This window comes from Topomyia yanbarensis, chromosome 3 (assembly GCF_030247195.1).
Source record: "Topomyia yanbarensis strain Yona2022 chromosome 3, ASM3024719v1, whole genome shotgun sequence".
Taxonomy (NCBI): Eukaryota; Metazoa; Arthropoda; class Insecta; order Diptera; family Culicidae; genus Topomyia; species Topomyia yanbarensis.
The window spans coordinates 5,498,720-5,518,958 of record NC_080672.1 but is presented as its reverse complement, the minus strand read 5'-3'; the positions used below and the strand labels follow the sequence as shown (position 1 = coordinate 5,518,958).

General features: G+C 37.4%; 1 protein-coding gene across 8 annotated transcripts in view; it reads right to left on the bottom strand.

The window, feature by feature from the left end:
* The window catches only part of LOC131691876 (uncharacterized), a 129,750-nt gene that overhangs the window by 82,513 nt on the left and 26,998 nt on the right, over nt 1–20,239 (bottom strand). For 7 of the 8 annotated variants that reach the window (XM_058978554.1, XM_058978557.1, XM_058978558.1 and 4 more), the window contains 4 exons: nt 3,596–3,688; nt 3,164–3,390; nt 2,959–3,105; nt 2,741–2,824 (listed from right to left, as the gene is read on the bottom strand). In XM_058978554.1, the coding sequence (XP_058834537.1) occupies nt 2,741–2,824; nt 2,959–3,105; nt 3,164–3,390; nt 3,596–3,688 (551 nt within the window). The remainder of the gene's footprint in view (nt 1–2,740; nt 2,825–2,958; nt 3,106–3,163; nt 3,391–3,595; nt 3,689–20,239) is intronic. The other variant, XM_058978560.1, reaches the window with a different exon arrangement.

Sequence of the window (20,239 nt, the reverse complement as noted above, 5' to 3'; positions counted from 1 at the left end):
TGAAAAATTATATGGAAAATACATGTTTCGCTTTTTTATGCTTCCGCCGATCGATAAAATTTCAACATCGCAAAAATAAATACTATTAGCTACTCAATTCGGATGAAGAGTGAGTAATGAAGAAATTTAAGAGTGCGAAGAATATACTCTATGAGTTCAAATATTTCAGATGACAATTCAATCAAACTTGGTTATCATTCGACAAGCCTACATATAACTTTATCAATTTCAACACACCTGTCGATCCCAAAGATATCAAACTAAGCCTGTTGAATAAATCCGATATTTTTCGCTTTACTCTGCTATCAATGATAGTACAGAAGAATTACTAATTTTATCTTATCACCGGGTGGTGACATTGAGCCTCCAGCGAAACAGTGGAAAGGGTACCAGGAATTTATAACCGGCTGAAGTTATCTATATACCTTTCGCAGTTCTTGCGCAATTTTCATATGAGAAAAGATAGCGATTAGCAAAAGCACGAATCTATAACAATTGATTATACGGTATGGACTGTAAAGTTTGGCATCAATATCACATTGCTTTGTGGAATCGACATTGAAACCGTATAAGGTTAGACGGTGATGAACAAAGTAAAATTTCGCTCACGTGAAATAACATTGCAATGAGGCAAGACTTCGTCATAACTTTGGCTACATACAGAGGAAAAAGTTAGAAAAAACGGAATCACAGTCTACCACCGATAGAAAAGTTAACATTTCAAGTAACTCTTACTGTCGAAGCATGAAGCTGACGTCTATTAGGCTCTGTATTCTTGGTCGGTAGCTTCCAGTGCGGGATTCAAGAAGGATACGACGGGCCCTGTGATAAATCTTTCGGAAGAATTATATGGGCAGGAAAACTGCGCACGAATCTCTCCACATATTTTTTCAACCACTAATTTTCCCTACACTCAAGGCTCCCTATGCTTGCGCCTGTGGTTGTGCTTATAGCTGCATGCGATGAAGAATGGAAAGGCCAACGCTTTTGGGAAGCTGCAGTTTAATTTCCGGCTGTTCGTTTCAAGTGGGATGGAATAGGGTATGTTTTTTAAATTTCTCATATTCGAGATGTATAGAACTCGTTCAAACTTGCAAGACTTTTCTAGACATGAGTATAATTTTTAGTAACGGTCTATCAACTGATTTATATGATTTATCAGTGGGAACAGAAAACCAAATCCGTGTTGGTAACAAAATTACTACTAGTAATACCCTATTGATAGTAGAAAATAGATTCTACTCACATAAACCGATGGTTTAGTGGTTCTGGCACATTGACACCCAACGCTTTAAAAGAAATTTACGACAAAGTACTGGTGATGTTCTGATGTTCTGACAGGTGCAAGCATGCTCGTGAGAAGCACTTTTTTGTGTTCTATAATTGATTGATTGATGATTGATCTATTGTAGATTTAAAACTTTTTTCACATGTAACTTGCCATTTGAATAAACTTTACTTTTTTTAAATTTAGAGTAGTCTAGCGTGGCCCGAAACTAACCGTCTCGTGGGTAAAGGCAATAAAAGCACAGACTAACAGACATAACACTTAAAAACAAAGCTTCGCCCGCTTTAACGGTCATTTTAAATATATTTGTAGTTGGGACTGTGGCCACATTTGAAATTATGGCGCCACTGTCATATGAACAAGCATACAGGGGATAGACCACTATTGAAAAATTGCTCCCAAACCTAAGGGGTAACCTACCAGTAAATGAGTGTTTGGACCGTGAATAAAAGGTGGAGCTAGTGTTGGGGGAAAATTGTCGGATCGATGTTTTTTGAGGGAATTTCCTTATAGTGTTATGTCTGTTAGTCTGTGATAAAAGTATCAGAAATAAAAAATTTGGCGTAAGCCAAATTTTATTTATTTTGTTGACACAAAATAGCCGAATCTGGTAAAAATTCGAAGCATTTATTAAGGACCGTTAAATCTTCTAAGAGCGTTCATCTCTTACGTATTAACTTCATAAGATGATGAACTGCAAAATCCAGTCCAAAACACATTACACTTCAAAAGATTGATTTCAGTTTTTCGTCGAAGGTTGCTGCAATTTTTCACAAGATCTCAGTCAATTGCAAACACAAAATTTTTTTGTGACAATACAGTGAAGACCCGATTATATCAGCACCCGATTTTATCAGTCCCGATTTTATCAGCTTCATATGAAAATTGATAGTTGATAGTTTGATGGGCTCTAGCAGACAAACCTAGTTGAATTCGAGTAAATCCTTTTGTGAGCTTATTTTTCTTATCTTAGAGATCCGAAACATGCAAAAGAAAATTTTTTTTTTTTTAAATTTTTTACTGTCAGATCCCCTTAAGGCAAGTTTAGCTAAATAATCAGGAAAGGTTATGAGGCTATATCTAGGGACTCAAGAAGAATATTTTAAGAGATTCGGTTTCTTAAAAAGAAAGAAAAATATATGTCCCGATTTTATCAATGTCCCCATTTTATCAGCCCATTCACTTATTCATTTATTCACCAAGGTGCTGATAAAATAGGGTATCCACTGTATTGTATAACAATCAATGAAATAATATAACGCAATAGGTGACTTGTAACATACAGCAAAGATGAATATCAGAGTGCAAAAATCGTGCGTTTGTGTTCAACTACGTAATCATAGCTACAGACAGAGAGAGAGGCAGAGGTGAAGTTCAACGTGCACGTGCGGTTTATTGGTGGTGCTAATCATGAAGTAACCATACGGTGACGCTCTAAATCATTTTTCTTACCCGACAATGACTGATGAATCGATAGCTCGAGATTGTACAGACACCTGCTCAAATGTGAATGATACCTGTGGAACACCTCTAGGTCTGTGAATCAGTAACAGGTGGAAAATGGAACGAGGGTTGAATGATTTTTTTCGCCTTTAAGTATGCTATGTGTTTGATTTTTGATTCAGAGTGCTGTGAATCGTGTAGTTATAATTTGTGCGTTTTAAACTTACAATTTTCATTCTTCATTAATTGTCCAACGGATACATCGTCAAGCGGGCCGTTTAACATCGTTGACAGTAATTCTTCGATGAACTCCCGAACTTTGATTTTCTGATTGGACGAAATCGAAGATGTGGAGCTTTGAGCATCGTCAGAATCTGGAAATGATAATGTTTTTGTTTTATCTGGTTTATATCAGATTATCTGCAATATTACCAGCACCATATAATCCTAGCAGAGCATCATTTTTCAGATTCACTGGTCCCGGATTCTGTAAGCGTACAGTAAGCTGATTTAGCAGCCATTCTCCAGCCTTCTGCTGGATGACTCGACTGGATCTGCAGTTTTGGCATTCCCAGATGCCAATCGCAGATATCCATTCGCAGCATCGTCTTTCTTCATTTCGGCACACTAGTTTCTCGCAGCCACGACACGTTGCGAAACTGTAAAAATTAAATGGTTATTAATTGTAAGAGCCACGAATATTATTCAAGTTTATTAAAATAATTTCGCTGTATCGCCCGAGAAACATAACAAAAACTAACGAAATCGAAGAGACATATTATAACCTTTTTAGGTTGGTTATGAAGTGAATTAAATTAATTTAATTAGTTGAATTAATTGAACGAAACTATTCTCAAGACTCACCTGTTGCTATCCTCGAGTTTGATGCTTGTGTTACACATGTAGCAAACAACATCTGATTTTCGAACCGCTGAGCAGCGCCGTTGGCTGAGTTTACTGGAAATAGGAAAGGAATTGTACTGTATCACAAATCAATGAAAACTTTCATTTATTATTATTTATTTACTTATTATTTCGTTTGATTAAAATATAAAAAAATATGGAGTGTAGATTTCAGTTCACAGCTCTCAATCACAAGTCAAATAAACCTTTCCCATATAAAAAGGCAAAAGGTCAATAGTCGCTCCATCATACATGTTTTGTAGCAGCACGTTTGTAAATATACTTTACCCCGAAAACGTGACTAATTGGATGTGTCTGGTTTGTATGACCCATTTCCTTAGTTTTTGCGTAACAGAAGCGGTTATTTCTCTCGCGGCAAAAAAACGGCTCGCGAGCCAATCCAACGCGAGACACGTTGGATCCTACGAGGAAAATTGCAAATCATCTTCTAAAATATTCATCGTGCAGAACATTTCACAGAACGTTATTGTAGTAGCCCATTTATATGTTGTTCTACAAAGTCTGTCAAGTTTGGAATCATCTGTTTTGTCGTCAGGTAGAGAAATAAATTTCATAAACTTAAAATAGTACGATACGAAGTAGGTAAAGTGTATAAAATGATTATTCGCCGTTTTGTTTAGCATAGAAGAACAAGAATTGAATATCTTTTCAAATGTATTATGTACATAATTTAGTTTGATTTTAAAGCTATTAAAACTCAAAACAGCAAGAGGGTCTCACAGCTCATGCACTTTATTTAAGCTTCATTCTTACTTAATTACACTACAAACTAGATTTATTTAATTATAATACACTACTTTTTTGTAAGGGGAAACTTTGCCGCTGCGACCACTATTCAGGTTATGGCTGTATAATACACTACTTTAAAATGATTTCACTTCTTTTCTTTAACAATAATTCGGGTTGAAATCGCGAACACTCGCAGTCCGTATGTATGTTGACCGTTTTGACGTTTTCCGAACAGCTAAGGACTAAGAGGCGCGACCAAGGACGGCGCCCCTTTTTATATGTTGTCACCTGGAGCCAGTTGCAGATGATGGCTACCACGGTTTTGGGCCTCGATGAAACTATTGTTGAACGATGGATTTTTCGACATGCACGAACAGTTCCTAAGGTCCTAAGGTCCATAAATAAAGTAAAAACACCAGATCATCTTAAACGACGCCATCACGAAAAGAAGATCGAAAAAGGAATAGTGAAAACAAAAAAGAATGCAAACCCTAACAAGTCCATTGTATATTAATTAGTCATTTTTCTAAAAATGGGTTTTTCAATATATTTCATAACTTTATTAAACAATGGTTCTCATATTCGTGCAATCCGGTTCATTAATTTAATTTTTTTAAATTTTTTTTTAATTTCATTTTATACTATTTTTTCAGTTTCTTCATTTCATGGAAAATCCATGGAACATTCGTCTTATTTTATTCATTTTGCAAATTTGACAAAAAAATATATTAATATTAAATTTCAGTTGTTTATTTAATTCAGCATTCTTTTTATTCATTTTGTTCATTTGATTGTATCTATTTTATTCGTTTCATTCTTTGTATTCACTCTGATCTGTTTATTCTTTTCATGCATTTTATTCATGATTCATTCAACTTATTTGACTCACTGTTTTCATTTCATGCATTTTATTCAGTTTCTTGATTTTAATAATTTGACTGTTTTTTCAGTCAACTGTTTTATTAATTTCATCCAAATTATTTATTCGAGGCAAATTTTTCTTCTATTGATTTATAACTTTTTGACATCGTTTGATTTTTATTTGAATCATTTAATTCATTTTGTTCTGCTTATTTTCGTTTTTTTTATTTATTTTATAAATTCTATTCGTTTTGTTTACTCATTCATTTCATTTAGTTCAGTCAGTTCAGTCAGTTCACTCAGTTCACTCAGTTCACTCAGTTCACTCAGTTCACTCAGTTCGCTCAGTTCGCTCAGTTCGCTCAGTTCGCTCAGTTCGCTCAGTTCGCTCAGTTCGCCCAGTTCGCTCAGTTCGCTCAGTTCGCTCAGTTCGCTCAGTTCGCTCAGTTCGCTCAGTTCACTCAGTTCACTCAGTTCACTCAGTTCACTCAGTTCACTCAGTTCACTCAGTTCGCTCAGTTCGCTCAGTTCGCTCAGTTCGTTCAGTTCGCTCAGTTCGCTCAGTTCGCTCAGTTCGCTCAGTTCGCTCAGTTCGCTCAGTTCGCTCAGTTCGCTCAGTTCGCTCAGTTCGCTCAGTTCGCTCAGTTCGCTCAGTTCGCTCAGTTCACTCAGTTCACTCAGTTCACTCAGTTCACTCAGTTCACTCAGTTCACTCAGTTCACTCAGTTCACTCAGTTCACTCAGTTCACTCAGTTCACTCAGTTCACTCAGTTCACTCAGTTCACTCAGTTCGCTCAGTTCGCTCAGTTCGCTCAGTTCGCTCAGTTCGCTCAGTTCGCTCAGTTCGCTCAGTTCGCTCAGTTCGCTCAGTTCGCTCAGTTCGCTCAGTTCGCTCAGTTCGCTCAGTTCGCTCAGTTCGCTCAGTTCGCTCAGTTCGCTCAGTTCGCTCAGTTCGCTCAGTTCGCTCAGTTCGCTCAGTTCGCTCAGTTCGCTCAGTTCGCTCAGTTCGCTCAGTTCGCTCAGTTCGCTCAGTTCGCTCAGTTCGCTCAGTTCGCTCAGTTCGCTCAGTTCGCTCAGTTCGCTCAGTTCGCTCAGTTCGCTCAGTTCGCTCAGTTCGCTCAGTTCGCTCAGTTCGCTCAGTTCGCTCAGTTCGCTCAGTTCGCTCAGTTCGCTCAGTTCGCTCAGTTCGCTCAGTTCGCTCAGTTCGCTCAGTTCGCTCAGTTCGCTCAGTTCGCTCAGTTCGCTCAGTTCGCTCAGTTCGCTCAGTTCGCTCAGTTCGCTCAGTTCGCTCAGTTCGCTCAGTTCGCTCAGTTCGCTCAGTTCGCTCAGTTCGCTCAGTTCGCTCAGTTCGCTCAGTTCGCTCAGTTCGCTCAGTTCGCTCAGTTCGCTCAGTTCGCTCAGTTCGCTCAGTTCGCTCAGTTCGCTCAGTTCACTCAGTTCACTCAGTTCACTCAGTTCACTCAGTTCACTCAGTTCACTCAGTTCACTCAGTTCACTCAGTTCACTCAGTTCACTCAGTTCACTCAGTTCACTCAGTTCACTCAGTTCACTCAGTTCACTCAGTTCACTCAGTTCACTCAGTTCACTCAGTTCACTCAGTTCACTCAGTTCACTCAGTTCACTCAGTTCACTCAGTTCACTCAGTTCACTCAGTTCACTCAGTTCACTCAGTTCACTCAGTTCACTCAGTTCACTCAGTTCACTCAGTTCACTCAGTTCACTCAGTTCACTCAGTTCACTCAGTTCACTCAGTTCACTCAGTTCACTCAGTTCACTCAGTTCACTCAGTTCACTCAGTTCACTCAGTTCACTCAGTTCACTCAGTTCACTCAGTTCACTCAGTTCACTCAGTTCACTCAGTTCACTCAGTTCACTCAGTTCACTCAGTTCACTCAGTTCACTCAGTTCACTCAGTTCACTCAGTTCACTCAGTTCACTCAGTCCACTCAGTTCATTCAGCTCATTCAGCTCATTCAGCTCATTCAGCTCATTCAGCTCATTCAGCTCATTCAGCTCATTTAGCTCATTCAGCTCATTCAGCTCATTCAGCTCATTCAGCTCATTCAGCTCATTCAGCTCATTCAGCCCATTCAGCTCATTCGGCTCATTCGGCTCATTCAGCTCATTCAGCTCATTCAGCTCATTCAGCTCATTCAGCTCATTCAGCTCATTCAGCTCATTCAGCTCATTCAGCTCATTCAGCTCATTCAGCTCATTCAGCTCATTCAGCTCATTCAGCTCATTCAGCTCATTCAGCTCATTCAGCTCATTCAGCTCATTCAGCTCATTCAGCTCATTCAGCTCGTTCAGCTCATTCAGCTCATTCAGCTCATTCAGCTCATTCAGCTCATTCAGCTCATTCAGCTCATTCAGCTCATTCAGCTCATTCAGCTCATTCAGCTCATTCAGCTCATTCAGCTCATTCAGCTCATTCAGCTCATTCAGCTCATTCAGCTCATTCAGCTCATTCAGCTCATTCAGCTCATTCGGCTCATTCAGCTCATTCAGCTCATTCAGCTCATTCAGCTCATTCAGCTCATTCAGCTCATTCAGCTCATTCAGCTCATTCAGCTCATTCAGCTCATTCAGCTCATTCAGCTCATTCAGCTCATTCAGCTCATTCAGTTTATTCATCATTTCATTCATCAAAAATATGGAAATTGCTCAACATTTATATACAAAGTAGTCTTCGTTTTGAAAAAAACTTAAAGAAGATATTTAGTTCCGCATCTAAAGACCTGTTTATCATAAAAATCATTTGAGATTTTATTTTTTTTTGCCAAATTAGAAATTTGCTCGCATGAACTCTTAAGGGGTTAGTGTGACTTAATCGCGAATGTGGAATTCTATAATAATATCTTATTTTTTTCCAATTTTAATTTAAAAGTTTACACACAAACTTTTAAATGAATAAGAAATCATTCGATTTTTTGAAAATTTTATATGGGACCGTTCCCTTGAAAGTTTATGCGAGCAAGTTTCTAAATCCGGAAAAATTGAATAACTCATACATTTTTTAATCCATTTTGATATTAAGTAGGTCGTCAGTTATCGAATTAAATCTTCTCTTTAAATTTTTGTTAAACAAATTCGCTTTTCTTTAGAAATGTTGGATTTTTTAAACTTTGCATGAAGAAATTGCAAAATGCAATCGAAAATTTTCATTGTTGTCCCAAAGCCGTAGCATACTGTTTTAGAGGTCTATCCAGTATTCTTTCCAAATTGAAAATTTGTCGAAAACGTCAGCGTACCTAATTTTTTAGTACCGAAAGCCCCAAAAATAATATTTTTGCGCTATACATCAAGATTTTGAGGGTATATTAAATTGATCAAACGTTATTTTGCGTTGTTTTTGACAAGATCTACTGCGCCTAGTATCTCGAAACCAACAACCAGAACACCCAGTGAAGCAATGATCACGGCAGCGGCTGGTAGCCGAAAACCAACGGCCAATACCACATAAAAATAATTTAAAAAAACCAAGAGTAATTAATTTATTAGATAACTTTACAGTCTACAAGTTAAAGACGGAAAACCATTTGAAAAGTGATTGAACTGTGTTTGAGTTAGCTTTGCATAGACACTACTGCGTAAGAAGTTTAATAATACCCTCAGGTGGTTTTTTGTGACTTCATCGCTCTTTGATATTGTTGTAGGCAATACAATAATCTTTTACTGACACCAGCAAGATGGCTCCACCCTCACGAGTCTAGATATCGATTAACGCGTGGACCGATACACAACCAATACCATCCTCTATAAAAGGCGAAAAATCTTGCGACTCATTCTATGATGTGATTATTTTAAAACTAAGAATAGATCCCGAAAAACAAGATGCGATAAATTAAGTTTTATTATGACTAAAAGCAGTGATTCTCAACCTGGGGTCCGCGGACCCCTAAGGGGCCGTGGGGTCGTTGCTGGGGGTCCGCGAAGAAAAATATATTTTGCGAGCGCAGATTGAAATTTCAAGTCTTGTTTCCTAATAAACTGAAAATGACATATTGATAGCATACAAAATCGAAGTTTTTCCGTGGGGTCCGCAGCAACCCAGGATGATTTCTAAGGGGTTCATGGTACGGAAAAGGTTGAGAACCGCTGACTAAGAGGAACGATTAGAAATATTTTTAAAGAGTAGAAATACAATTTGGGGTCCTTTTTAACGAGAAAAAATATTGAATTTAAATAATTTATCTCTTGATGGGGCTTATTTGCGAAGATTTGATAGTGGATAAATTGTATCGTAATGCACCATTAGTTTCAGAGAAATGTATTTTGTAAAAATGTTAAGCTTAGTGCTGTCACTAAGTTAGTATCGCATTTTGATGAGACGAAGCCGAAATTGAAATTCCATAACTAATTTAAGATAATTCGATTATATACACTCTAATCGAATCAAAAGGGTTGTATCCAGTAGAGTCTGCGTTTAATACCGTGTATTTCCGTATCGAGTTCCCGTAGAATTCGTCTACGGATCCGTAAGATCCGTATAAAATCTCCAAATCTATGGGATTATATAGATTTCCAAGACTGTTCAAGATGGTTCAAGTATTAGAATAAAACTAGTAAACCACAGCAAGACTTTAGAAGCTCTGTTACCGTTAATATTTGATCATATGCCTAAAAGAGTTTTTTTTTATCATCAAATTTAATTCAGAATGAAGTGACCCTTCCTAATAAAATGAACATCTTGTATAATACGTTCAATTTTCTTATTATCATCTGATGTCAAAGCCATTTACGAGCAACATGTAAAATATCGTGGTTCCACTATCCAGATTTTTATTTGTAACGCATTTGTAATTAATTTTTCTAGCAATTTAAAGTTTGGTAAATGGTTGTAAAAGTATTAAAATTCGGTTAACACCTTGTTGTCATTGTGAGAATGAACCTTTGCACCGACTGATAACACATACATCAAATTTGGACCTTTTAGCTGAATTTAATTTACACTGATAGCCCGAGAGAAAGAAAGCCCAAGTGACAATCAATTGCAACATAATGGTGGGGAAGCGTATTTTACACGCTAATGCGCGGTGTAGATATAGCTCTAACCAGCGCCAGCGTGTCGTACTTTTTAGTACCCCACGTCAACTGTCTCAGACCGCTTCGGACACTCGGGGGACGCACTCTCCACGCGCGATCGTTTCATTTCATTCCAGCGCGTGATCAACACTACCTTATTGGCGATCGTGGCGTGCAGTGTGAGCGTTTGTTAGTATTAAAGACACAGTGTGCATAGAACTGGTTTGTTACAACAGCACTAAAGAAATCAATTTGAGTGTACGATTGCATCGTCGCGAATTCGACCCACCGGTCCTTAGTATAGATCACTTATCTGCGGTGTGAGCGTCGTGTTACGTGTCCTGTTCGTAACGGAAGAAGAATGTACTGAAGGCAGCATGCTTCTTTCCGCATTGATGGTGGAAACATTGACCGTTCTGGTGGAACCCCCACCTACTGTTAGTGGAATGGCCAACAGGCACCAGTCGGCCCTGGGAAAGGTACAACCGCAGGCAAACATCGGCGTGTTCATGTTCTTGTTTATGTTCTGCGCAATCGAGGTGGTCTTCATCAAACTTATTTCGTATGTCACCCAAATCAGTGCAACCGGCAGTACGAGAGGAACGCAGACTCAAACTGAAGATGCAGGAGATGAGTCTAACAATAATATTGTCAGCGGAACTGCAGCTGGTCCTATTGGAAGTCGACACCGTGGCAGATAAGTGTACCAGGATGAGTCGGATTGGTGATCATTATTCTGATTCGGATGTAAACAAACGCGACGACACAGCTGAAGACGGCTGAACGTGAAATTTATGCCGTGTATATATATTATTGCTTTTACCGGGCTTATTGCTTTTACCGGGCTGAATGAGATAATGGTAGTCAATCAGGACGAGTGATTTGTGTTGATGGACAAGAACTGCGACTCGGTGTAGCTCGACGACTGTATTTTGTGTTTTATATTGTATCGGTTATGTATATACAAAGTGTGTGAGAGAATTGCTGTCATTTGTGAAATATAATTTTGAGATTAGCCTAATTGATGAATGTTTTAAAATAAGTTGTTGAATGTCAATATAGCAATTCAAAGGTAAATATAGCTTTAGCTAATGTTGTGTTTTATTTATTTAAACTACGATGAATGAAAGAGGCTAACTGTAATTGATTTTTTGGCTGAACTTTTTATTATTTTTTGGATAAAGTCCAAGCAATTGCACATTTCAATAAACTTCTATCACCCCTACCCCATTACAAGTGCATAAAACAAGTAAACATTTTTTCAGTTAACGCAGACTTCGGCTCTGCTCGTATGCAAAGTTGGTAGGGGAACTTGGGGTAAGACGGACATATTAAGGATATACTCCAATATTACATAGAAGATGTATGTTTTTGTCAACATGTAATCCTCTAGTTTGTAGTTCCACATGTTGGTTTTCTAGTGTCCAGAGGGATTAAGTTACAAAAATCAATAAACAGAAAAAAAACAAACAAATATCTGTACTTTTTCAGACTGCTGCTGAAATGGATATATGGAAATACGGCGGTTAATTCGAGGCGAAAATTACGTTCAGATTTGCAGCAAATGATGTATTTTTGAATATCGTTTTGCCGTTATTATAAAGAGTGCCATACAATCACTTTCAATGATCACTTATTATACAAAACTGATAAGTTATATAATAAAAGTGCCGTTAGCAACATCAGTTCCTCGATTGCACACAATGCGAGCATGGGACCTGCACGAAGTTGTCTACCTTTTTTAGACATTCCGTATTTAGCCTATGTCGTATTCACGTACATCCTGCAGTCTACTGCACGTCAGACTTCAACAAACTGGACGGTTCTCCACGTTTGACGATTAGATTTTCGTTTTATACACGAGACATTTTTCTATAAGGATAAATCGATCGAATTAATCAAGACTGTCCATCTTGCCCCTTCAGGATATAAATTTTTAAAACGATAACTTATTCACTCATAAATCAACTTACTTTTTTTCAACAAAGTTATCATCTAAGAGTTAAATTATCGATATAAAGAAAAAAATCCGCGAAGAAATTGATTTTTTCTACAATAAACCTTAAAACCAGAGACTTGAAAATTACTACTCATTATCAATGTTTGCTTAAATTGCACCCGTTTAATAGTATTGAAGGTCTACTGAGTGTTTCATAATTCAAGTTTATCCATAATAATAGGGTACACTTACAATTCATCAGAATTTTAGAAGTTTAATGTCTAAAATAGCCATGTGTCTGTATTACCCACAATTCCCCTAAGTATTAGTAGGCTGTACTGTATAAGAAGAATTAACGAAAACGTTACGATATACGCCTTTGGCTTCATGCCCGGATACATGTATCCACGCTTCACTCAGTGAGTTCAATAATCTGGTGATCGTTAGAAAGGTATACTTGTAGGTGATATGCAATTTTTGCAGTCATTAACCAAAGTATTTCTGTTTTTTTTTGGACAATAAATTATCAACGTATTTTAAACTAATCATCATAATCCAAAGAAAACTTCAAGCGTTCTGTCTGCCTGTTACCTCTGAGATCGGTTCACTTATTCTTTAAAGTTTGAGCGGTTTCTACAGCACTCGTATCGCGGTATCGAGAATAAAATCAATCAGAAACCAGTACTTTTCCTCCAGTGGAAGTGCTTGTGTGGATTCGATTTGGTCGGATATCGCGGACACGTATCTTCAACCAATATTTCGTGTGATGTCATATAAAACATAGATTGCATTCGGTGGCCCTGACCAGTAACCGTTTGGTAGATGCTAGCTACCGTGGGGATGCTTTCCACAAGCAATCAAACCACAGGGATGATGAACAGGGGGATAAATCTAAAGCGCTCGAGTGCGCAGGGGGAGCAAGAATCTGTGTCTTTTCATCTGTGTTCAAAATAGTTATATTGAAGTTATCACAAAGCTTCAGAAGTGAGGTAGAATCACCATGAAGAAAATCTTAGTTAAGGGTATTAATATTCAATGAAAAAGATACATTTTTACAACTGCATGCATGTTCGAGCGATTCCTGTGCAATTCTTTTGTAAGAAATGTAAAACGTGCGAAAATTATTCACCGCACCGGTAAACCGCACAGCAATGATGTCCTCTAGGATATTTTATAATGATCCAAGACCTTTATTTTGGTGATATAGTTATAGTGACTGATCGCTTTGAAGTGAGATGTCTATATAACTCCCTAAGGAGAAAATTGGTTTAAAACCGTCATTATGCATGAAGGGCATGAAACTTAACTATAATTAGTCCAGGTGTTTGCGTTTCGACTTCGTTTCTTCAGAACCACGGTACTTGACCAATGCACCGGGCTGACGCCAGGGCCAAAATTGGAATTTTCGCCCTAGGGAGAAATTTTGGTGTTTACCCAATTTTCCTTCTTAGGGTGAAATATAGCATAGTAGTCTACCTCACTCCTGAAGCTTTGTGATTACTTCAATATGACCATTTTGAATACAGATGAAATGACACGGACTAATTAACATGAAGTCTTCAAAAATGTTAAAAAACTTGTTTTTGCGAACATCTTTACTGAAAACCAAAAATATCTATTTATAGTACATTCAAAATTACAGGCAGATTTGGAATGGCCGCCTAAAACCTTTTTTCGAGATATCCTTTTAATAAAGATAATGCGTCAACATGTTCCAAAAAGATATGTCTTATCAGGAAACGTATCTATCGAGAAGAGATCATTTTTTATATTTCGTTTATTTGACACGGCTCATAGCGGACGCTTAACGGAGCCGTGGATCTTTCTGTTTACAATATGTAAAAAATAAAAATAAAATCATATTATTGATTGTCGGTTGGATCTCGTACGCACAACTTTTTATTGCGAGCGGAGACCTTCTTTTGCGGCTCGCCTACTGCGTCATGGGGACCATTTAATTCTCCTGTCCTCCGCATCAAGGTCATCATCGTCAAAAGTGCCTTGATGCTCGCGACCATATGTTCTTTCCTGCTTCTTGCACTTACGGGTGACCAATCTAAATCCGTCGTCATTGTTATTATTTTCTTCACCGATGTTGCTTACAGTGGTTTTTGGGGTGCTGCTTTGGCAGTTGTCAATATGGACTGAAGAGCTGCCACAAATTTGGCAACCGTTTGTGGTTCAGGTATTGGTATTGAAAACTCTTTTTTAGGTTGGTTTTCCGTGGATGCGTTGGCAATCGGTAGAGATGCATTCTCCTCTGTATCTTCCGCGCAAGGTTGTCCGTGGTGCGCTGTCTGATTACAATACTTGCACGTAGGATTTTGCCCCTCATGGGTGCATAACGTCGTTTAGTTAATAGTAGCTTCGTGGGTTTTGAGTTTTATAGCCAAGTGGGAGGTGATAGGTCTTTCGATCCGCATCCTCACCACAAGAACACCGTTAGGAGTACCCGGGAAGAAATTTCTCCACGTATCACGTGTAACGGATTCTACTTCTCCGTATTTTGACATGTATTTTACGATTAGATCAGGAGGGGTACGTGGTGATAGGTCATGTAGCCTTACATCTACATAATTCCAACTTTATCACTTTCAGCCACGTGCTTCAAGTTGTTCTGCAAAACGAAACGTTCGGCTTGGGCTAACGCGTTGAATGATATGAGTACTACATTGCAAAGATGATGATACTGTAGATACATAACCTCCTTGAGCCTAAGCTGCATCTTCACCTTCAGCGGGTATTCCACTTCACGGAAACTCAATCTTATTGAACAGAATTTAAAGTCAACGGCCGCTGTGTTGGGTCGGAGCAGAGTTTTCTCGTCAACTTTACTTATGATGGCAAGAGTAAATTAAATGTTTCCTTTGTTCTCGAGACAATGCACACTAGATCGAGAGGTTGCTAGTTGTTGTTCACTTGGTTCGATTGTACGTCTGACTTGGGCAGAAGTAGAAAATAGGAAAAGAGCTCATTTGCCTCTTGTGACTTAGAAATCATTGAGCATTTTTTATAAAATTAGCGAAAGCTTCAAAGTAAATAAGCGGCAGCCAGCTCAAGTTGTAATGAGATGTACTACATCAACTCTATAAAACTCAATGAATTTCCCTAGTTTCTATTTGGCTCCAGTAGAGTTATAGATGATTTGATATCATCGAAAATACTCGAGATAGGAAAAATAATGCGATCATAAAAATTGTGTAATATAGAAATGTTGAAGTCGGCAAAAATATCGAAATCGTAAAGTTCAGGTTCTTAGGAATGTCTCAAATTTTTATAGATATCGGAGCAGTGGACGCAAAAAAACTTTTTTTAGCTTGTTCGTAATTTAACTGCCGTGTCTTTGAACGATTCCATATTTTGTCAAAATTTTCATATTAATGTTATGAATTCTTTAATAATTTTTTCCAGGTGAAAAAAAATGTTTTTTTTTGGAAAAATCGTCCCCGATTCCAAAAAGAAGATTTTTTTTAAATCAATCGTTCAAGGAGGTACATAAACTAATGAATATTTTTTAGTTTTATGCTTTCAGTTGAGCTGTTGGACGGGAATAGTAGTCACGGTAAACCTATTTGAAAGAAACTCGTTTTGCGGAATTTGCTGTAACTTCAATAATTATTAATATTTTTTTATGTTCTCAAGTGAACTTTGCAAATTGGACATTGCACTACGCTAGACGTTTAACAAGTATGTCATAAAAATATGACTACATACCTTTACAAAAATTCAAACTTTTCCCTTTTTTCCCGCATCTCAACATATATAACTCCTTAAAGATAAAGGCTTTATGTCTTCAGCAAAGTTGTTGGCAGACGCTATAACTTTGCCGAAGACAGAATCTTAATATATGTACTTACAAGAAAGTTGATAAATAGTTTTTAGGAAGAATAATCATTAAAACCACAACACCATACGAAAGGGGCTTGCAATCTCCACAAATTCCACCGAGGGCGCCATTGACCCAAATTTAATAGTTTAGGCGCACGAATTTGGCAAAACACCACTGCAGCACCGAGGCTAGGTTTGCAAAATTTTAATTCCCACGGAATCGCTCCAACAAGCATGCAGTTGTAAAAATGGTTATTTTTCATTGAATATTAATACCCTTAACCAAAAGTACATATATTTATAAGGCGCCTCTGGAACTCGTTTATATCAACTATCATCTAAAATTTGGAATTGCACCGAATTCGTTGTAGTAATGATGAGTTTTGTGATGTCACACTGTTCACTCTGTACTTTTTTGTAAACACCAGGCATTAAATTCAAGCGCACTACGTAAAAAATATTTCAATTTGCTGAGAACGATATAGCCGAGAAGACAGTTTTTCTTTTCGCATCATTTTAACGAAATTTTGATTGACACTTAATTTCATTTTCATTCGAGAAATTCGTTCCGTACTAATACACTGTTAATTCACAAAGCCGTGATATCTCTAACAATCGTGCAATAAACCACAAAACGCGTAAAAGAAAAAAATCGTGTAAAACTAGGCGGAAAAAAGTGGTAAAGCATCGGTTTAGTGAAATTTACCCACGAATAAACTCGTGTATTATTTATTTTGCTAATATGAAGAAACGTACACAGTAGCAATAACGCTAACGGTCATTATTTTTTTTGTTTTAATCGGATGCCAATTGCTGCTAAATCACGTACTAGCCAATCAACAAAATAATTTATAGATAATGTTTGACTTCAATTTTCATTATTAGGCTTAATGTTGCAAACAGTAGCAGCGGTTTTGGTCGCTTTCTACGCTTTCCAATCAATGTCCATTTAAGTTTGAAAATGACGTGATAATACAGCGAACAGACATTAATAAACTATGGTGAAAGTTGACTAAAATGTTGTGACTGGTTGAATCAATAAGTCAATAAGTTGGGATGAACGTTTCGATTTCTCGCAGCAGCAGAGATCATCCGCCCTTCCGCCACCGATAACAGAGCATTTAGCCTCGTCAGCCGTGAAGAGTAGGAGCAGAATAAAAGTCGGTAAATTGAAGTATAGATTTGTTTGTTTACCTTTTTGTTTACAGAAATCCGAAATTCTTGTAGAGGCACCAAGACCGCCCTGACAAAAGGATCTCTCGGGCAAATAAGAACCCGAGTTATGGTTAACCCGCTGCTGCAAAAACAAGAAAGTATAAAAGATGCAGGAGAGTTCTGTTTTCGTCGCTATTTACGACTTGGAAGCAGGAAGAACAAAATTACTAAATTGAGAAAACAATGTATCAAAACCAGAAAATGCAGAAGATGCATGAAATAAAAAGGCAATTCCCGGTTTTGTCGCCTTTTAACACAAAAATCAAGCTATAATATTATAAAATTCTCATGAAATATGTATATTCAAGACTATATGAAATTACTCAATATAATGAGAAAATAATATGTAATGAACATGATTTAATGAACTGAAAGCAAACCAAGGAACATGACAATGAAACATTTATTCATCGTGCTGATAAGACTGAAGGAAATTGGTGACTTGTTTGCGAACCTGCTTACGAATTGGCAATACAAAAACCTCATACTACATAATTTAAGTTATCATTCCACTCAGACAAGACCATGCGTTTTCGCTATGTACATTGAATGCCCTGTGGATTAGTTTCCTATTTGGTCAAATAAACCCTAAACAAACACAGAAATTAGAAATTACAATGCTATCAAATCATCGAGCATCAAAAATTACATACGAAAAAATATGTGCAATTTTGAAAATAAAAGAATCAAGACTATATTTGCAATAAAAACGGAACGGAAAAATAACTGCATAACCAAGGTTGTTCATTTTCAAAGATGGCACTGTTGATGAATCACGTAACAAAAATAGGTGATAAGGGACGCGGACGAAAATAACCGACCACCGCCTACTGAATTAGTGTCGCATTCTGAGGAGACGAATTGGACACGCAAATTCCAAAACTGATTTAGATATAGTTTTTGTGCCCTTCATGCGGAAAGATGTTTTTAAACAATTTTCTCCTTAATGGATAAAAAATAATTTTTACTTAAATTTTTCTTCACTAAGAAGAAATATAGCATTGAGTCATAAATTGTTAGGAACTGAGCCAGAAGTCTGCACATTGATGTTTTCAGCAGCATGGCGCATTAGCAGAACTGGGCAGACATACCGGTGAGATTGTTCAAATAATAATTTTTTATTGACTGGTGTCTTTTGGCTCTTTGACGGTATCGTCACGTTTGGTTCGCATGGAGCTCTAGGGCAATTTCGCTAGAGTTTTACAGCAATGTGTGCTCACTGTGCTACAGCGTTACCATCCGTCCGAGTTTGATCCCGAGACTTTGGGTTTTTGAAGCAATTGCTGGACTCCTGGGATTCACCCCTCACTTAATTAAATATATTGCAGAAAATGGTTTACTGAGTCGTCCTAAATATACGAATAGTAAGTATCGGTGCTTAAACCAAGACACACATGTTCGGATAAAGAATTAAGAACCTATATCCCACCCATCTCATCGTATTACGACGATTCAACGTTAAGGAGGCAACAATAGAGTTAGAATCACTTTTAGATCTAAACTCCAACCGATTATTAACCCTCCGCAAGTCGTGCTTATGGCCCACTGAACTAGGAGCCGCTGGTGTCCTAAGACGATTTCGCTCGACTTTCAGAGCAGCGTGCACTCAGTGCACTAGCGCGGTTGCCGGAAGATTAAACCATTTTTTAATTATGAGAATAACCACTGGTTGGTAGGTTAGGTTCCATTCTTTGTTTTTCAGTAGAGAACGAAACTTATATAAATTAGTAATATCTAAGTGTAGTTTTTTACAGTAATTGTGTATGCTGCACCGTATGGCTGGTCACTTTATTAATTGTGTCACATACCATGTGCGCCACAATCATTAATATTTATAAGAAAAAGACCAGACAAATGTCTGAAATTTTCCATGGTCACTACATGTATTGGATGTGCATGTGCAGACTAGACTAGACTAGGCTAGATATACATAATCGCTGTTGACAGTCATAGAATCGCAAAAATCGGATGAAAATTTTCGATTTTTTGGGTAAAACAATGATTTTGAAAAAAAAATCCGTTTCCTTTTTCAAAGGGAATTTTGTAAAAAATGATTTTGCCAAATCGTTTTTTTTTATAATGAAAAAATATGTTGTCAAATATTGAACTGGAAAGATCGGGTGCAAAAAATCCATTTTTCGTGTTATAATGATTGATTCTGAAAAAATAGAATCGGCATTGCACATTTTTAATTTAGTATTTTGTGAAATAGTTTACATGCAATTTTCTAGACTATGCATGAAAGTGAAAATATCTTCTAAATTTCACAAGAACACAAGGTAGATCATGAATAATATACTATGAATCAAAAACCTGTTCAAGAATTGACGAATAATATTTTATGTTTCTGTAAACTATTTCACGAGCACGAATGATAAATCGGGATTAATACACTAGAAATAATAAAACAGTTCACGAAGCATGAATGCACACATAAATAACAATCCGGGATTCGTAAAACAGTTCACGAGAAAATAACAAGACTTTTGATTTACTGAAGTAATTACAACCGAAAACCAGATGGTGACCAACATGTTATAAATTCACGTTGTATAGTTCGATCGAAAAAAAAGTTCGTAAATTTATGATTGAAATCACGCGTCACAATTGTTCCTTACAATTTTGCATAGAACACAGGAAGCAGGCAAGTCTCGTCTCGTATATTAACTATTTTCACTTCCTTTCTAATCCACTTTGGAATCAAAATCGCACTCACCCATCAAGCACTTCCCAATAAAGAATTGCCAGTAGACAGTAGAACGAACGCCAACAAGTGATAGAAAAAAAAAATTAATACCACTTCCGCAAAATGTTCAACTTGTACCTAACTGAGTATGGACAAACGATCCGTTAACTTCGTGGATCTTCGCCGTTATTTTAGATTGTTAGTTTTTCGAATCCACTACCATGTAAATTACACGTTAAACATGTAAACTGTGTTAGTCTTTAAAAAAGGCAGGGTTATGCCGTTAGTATTCTTGCTAAAA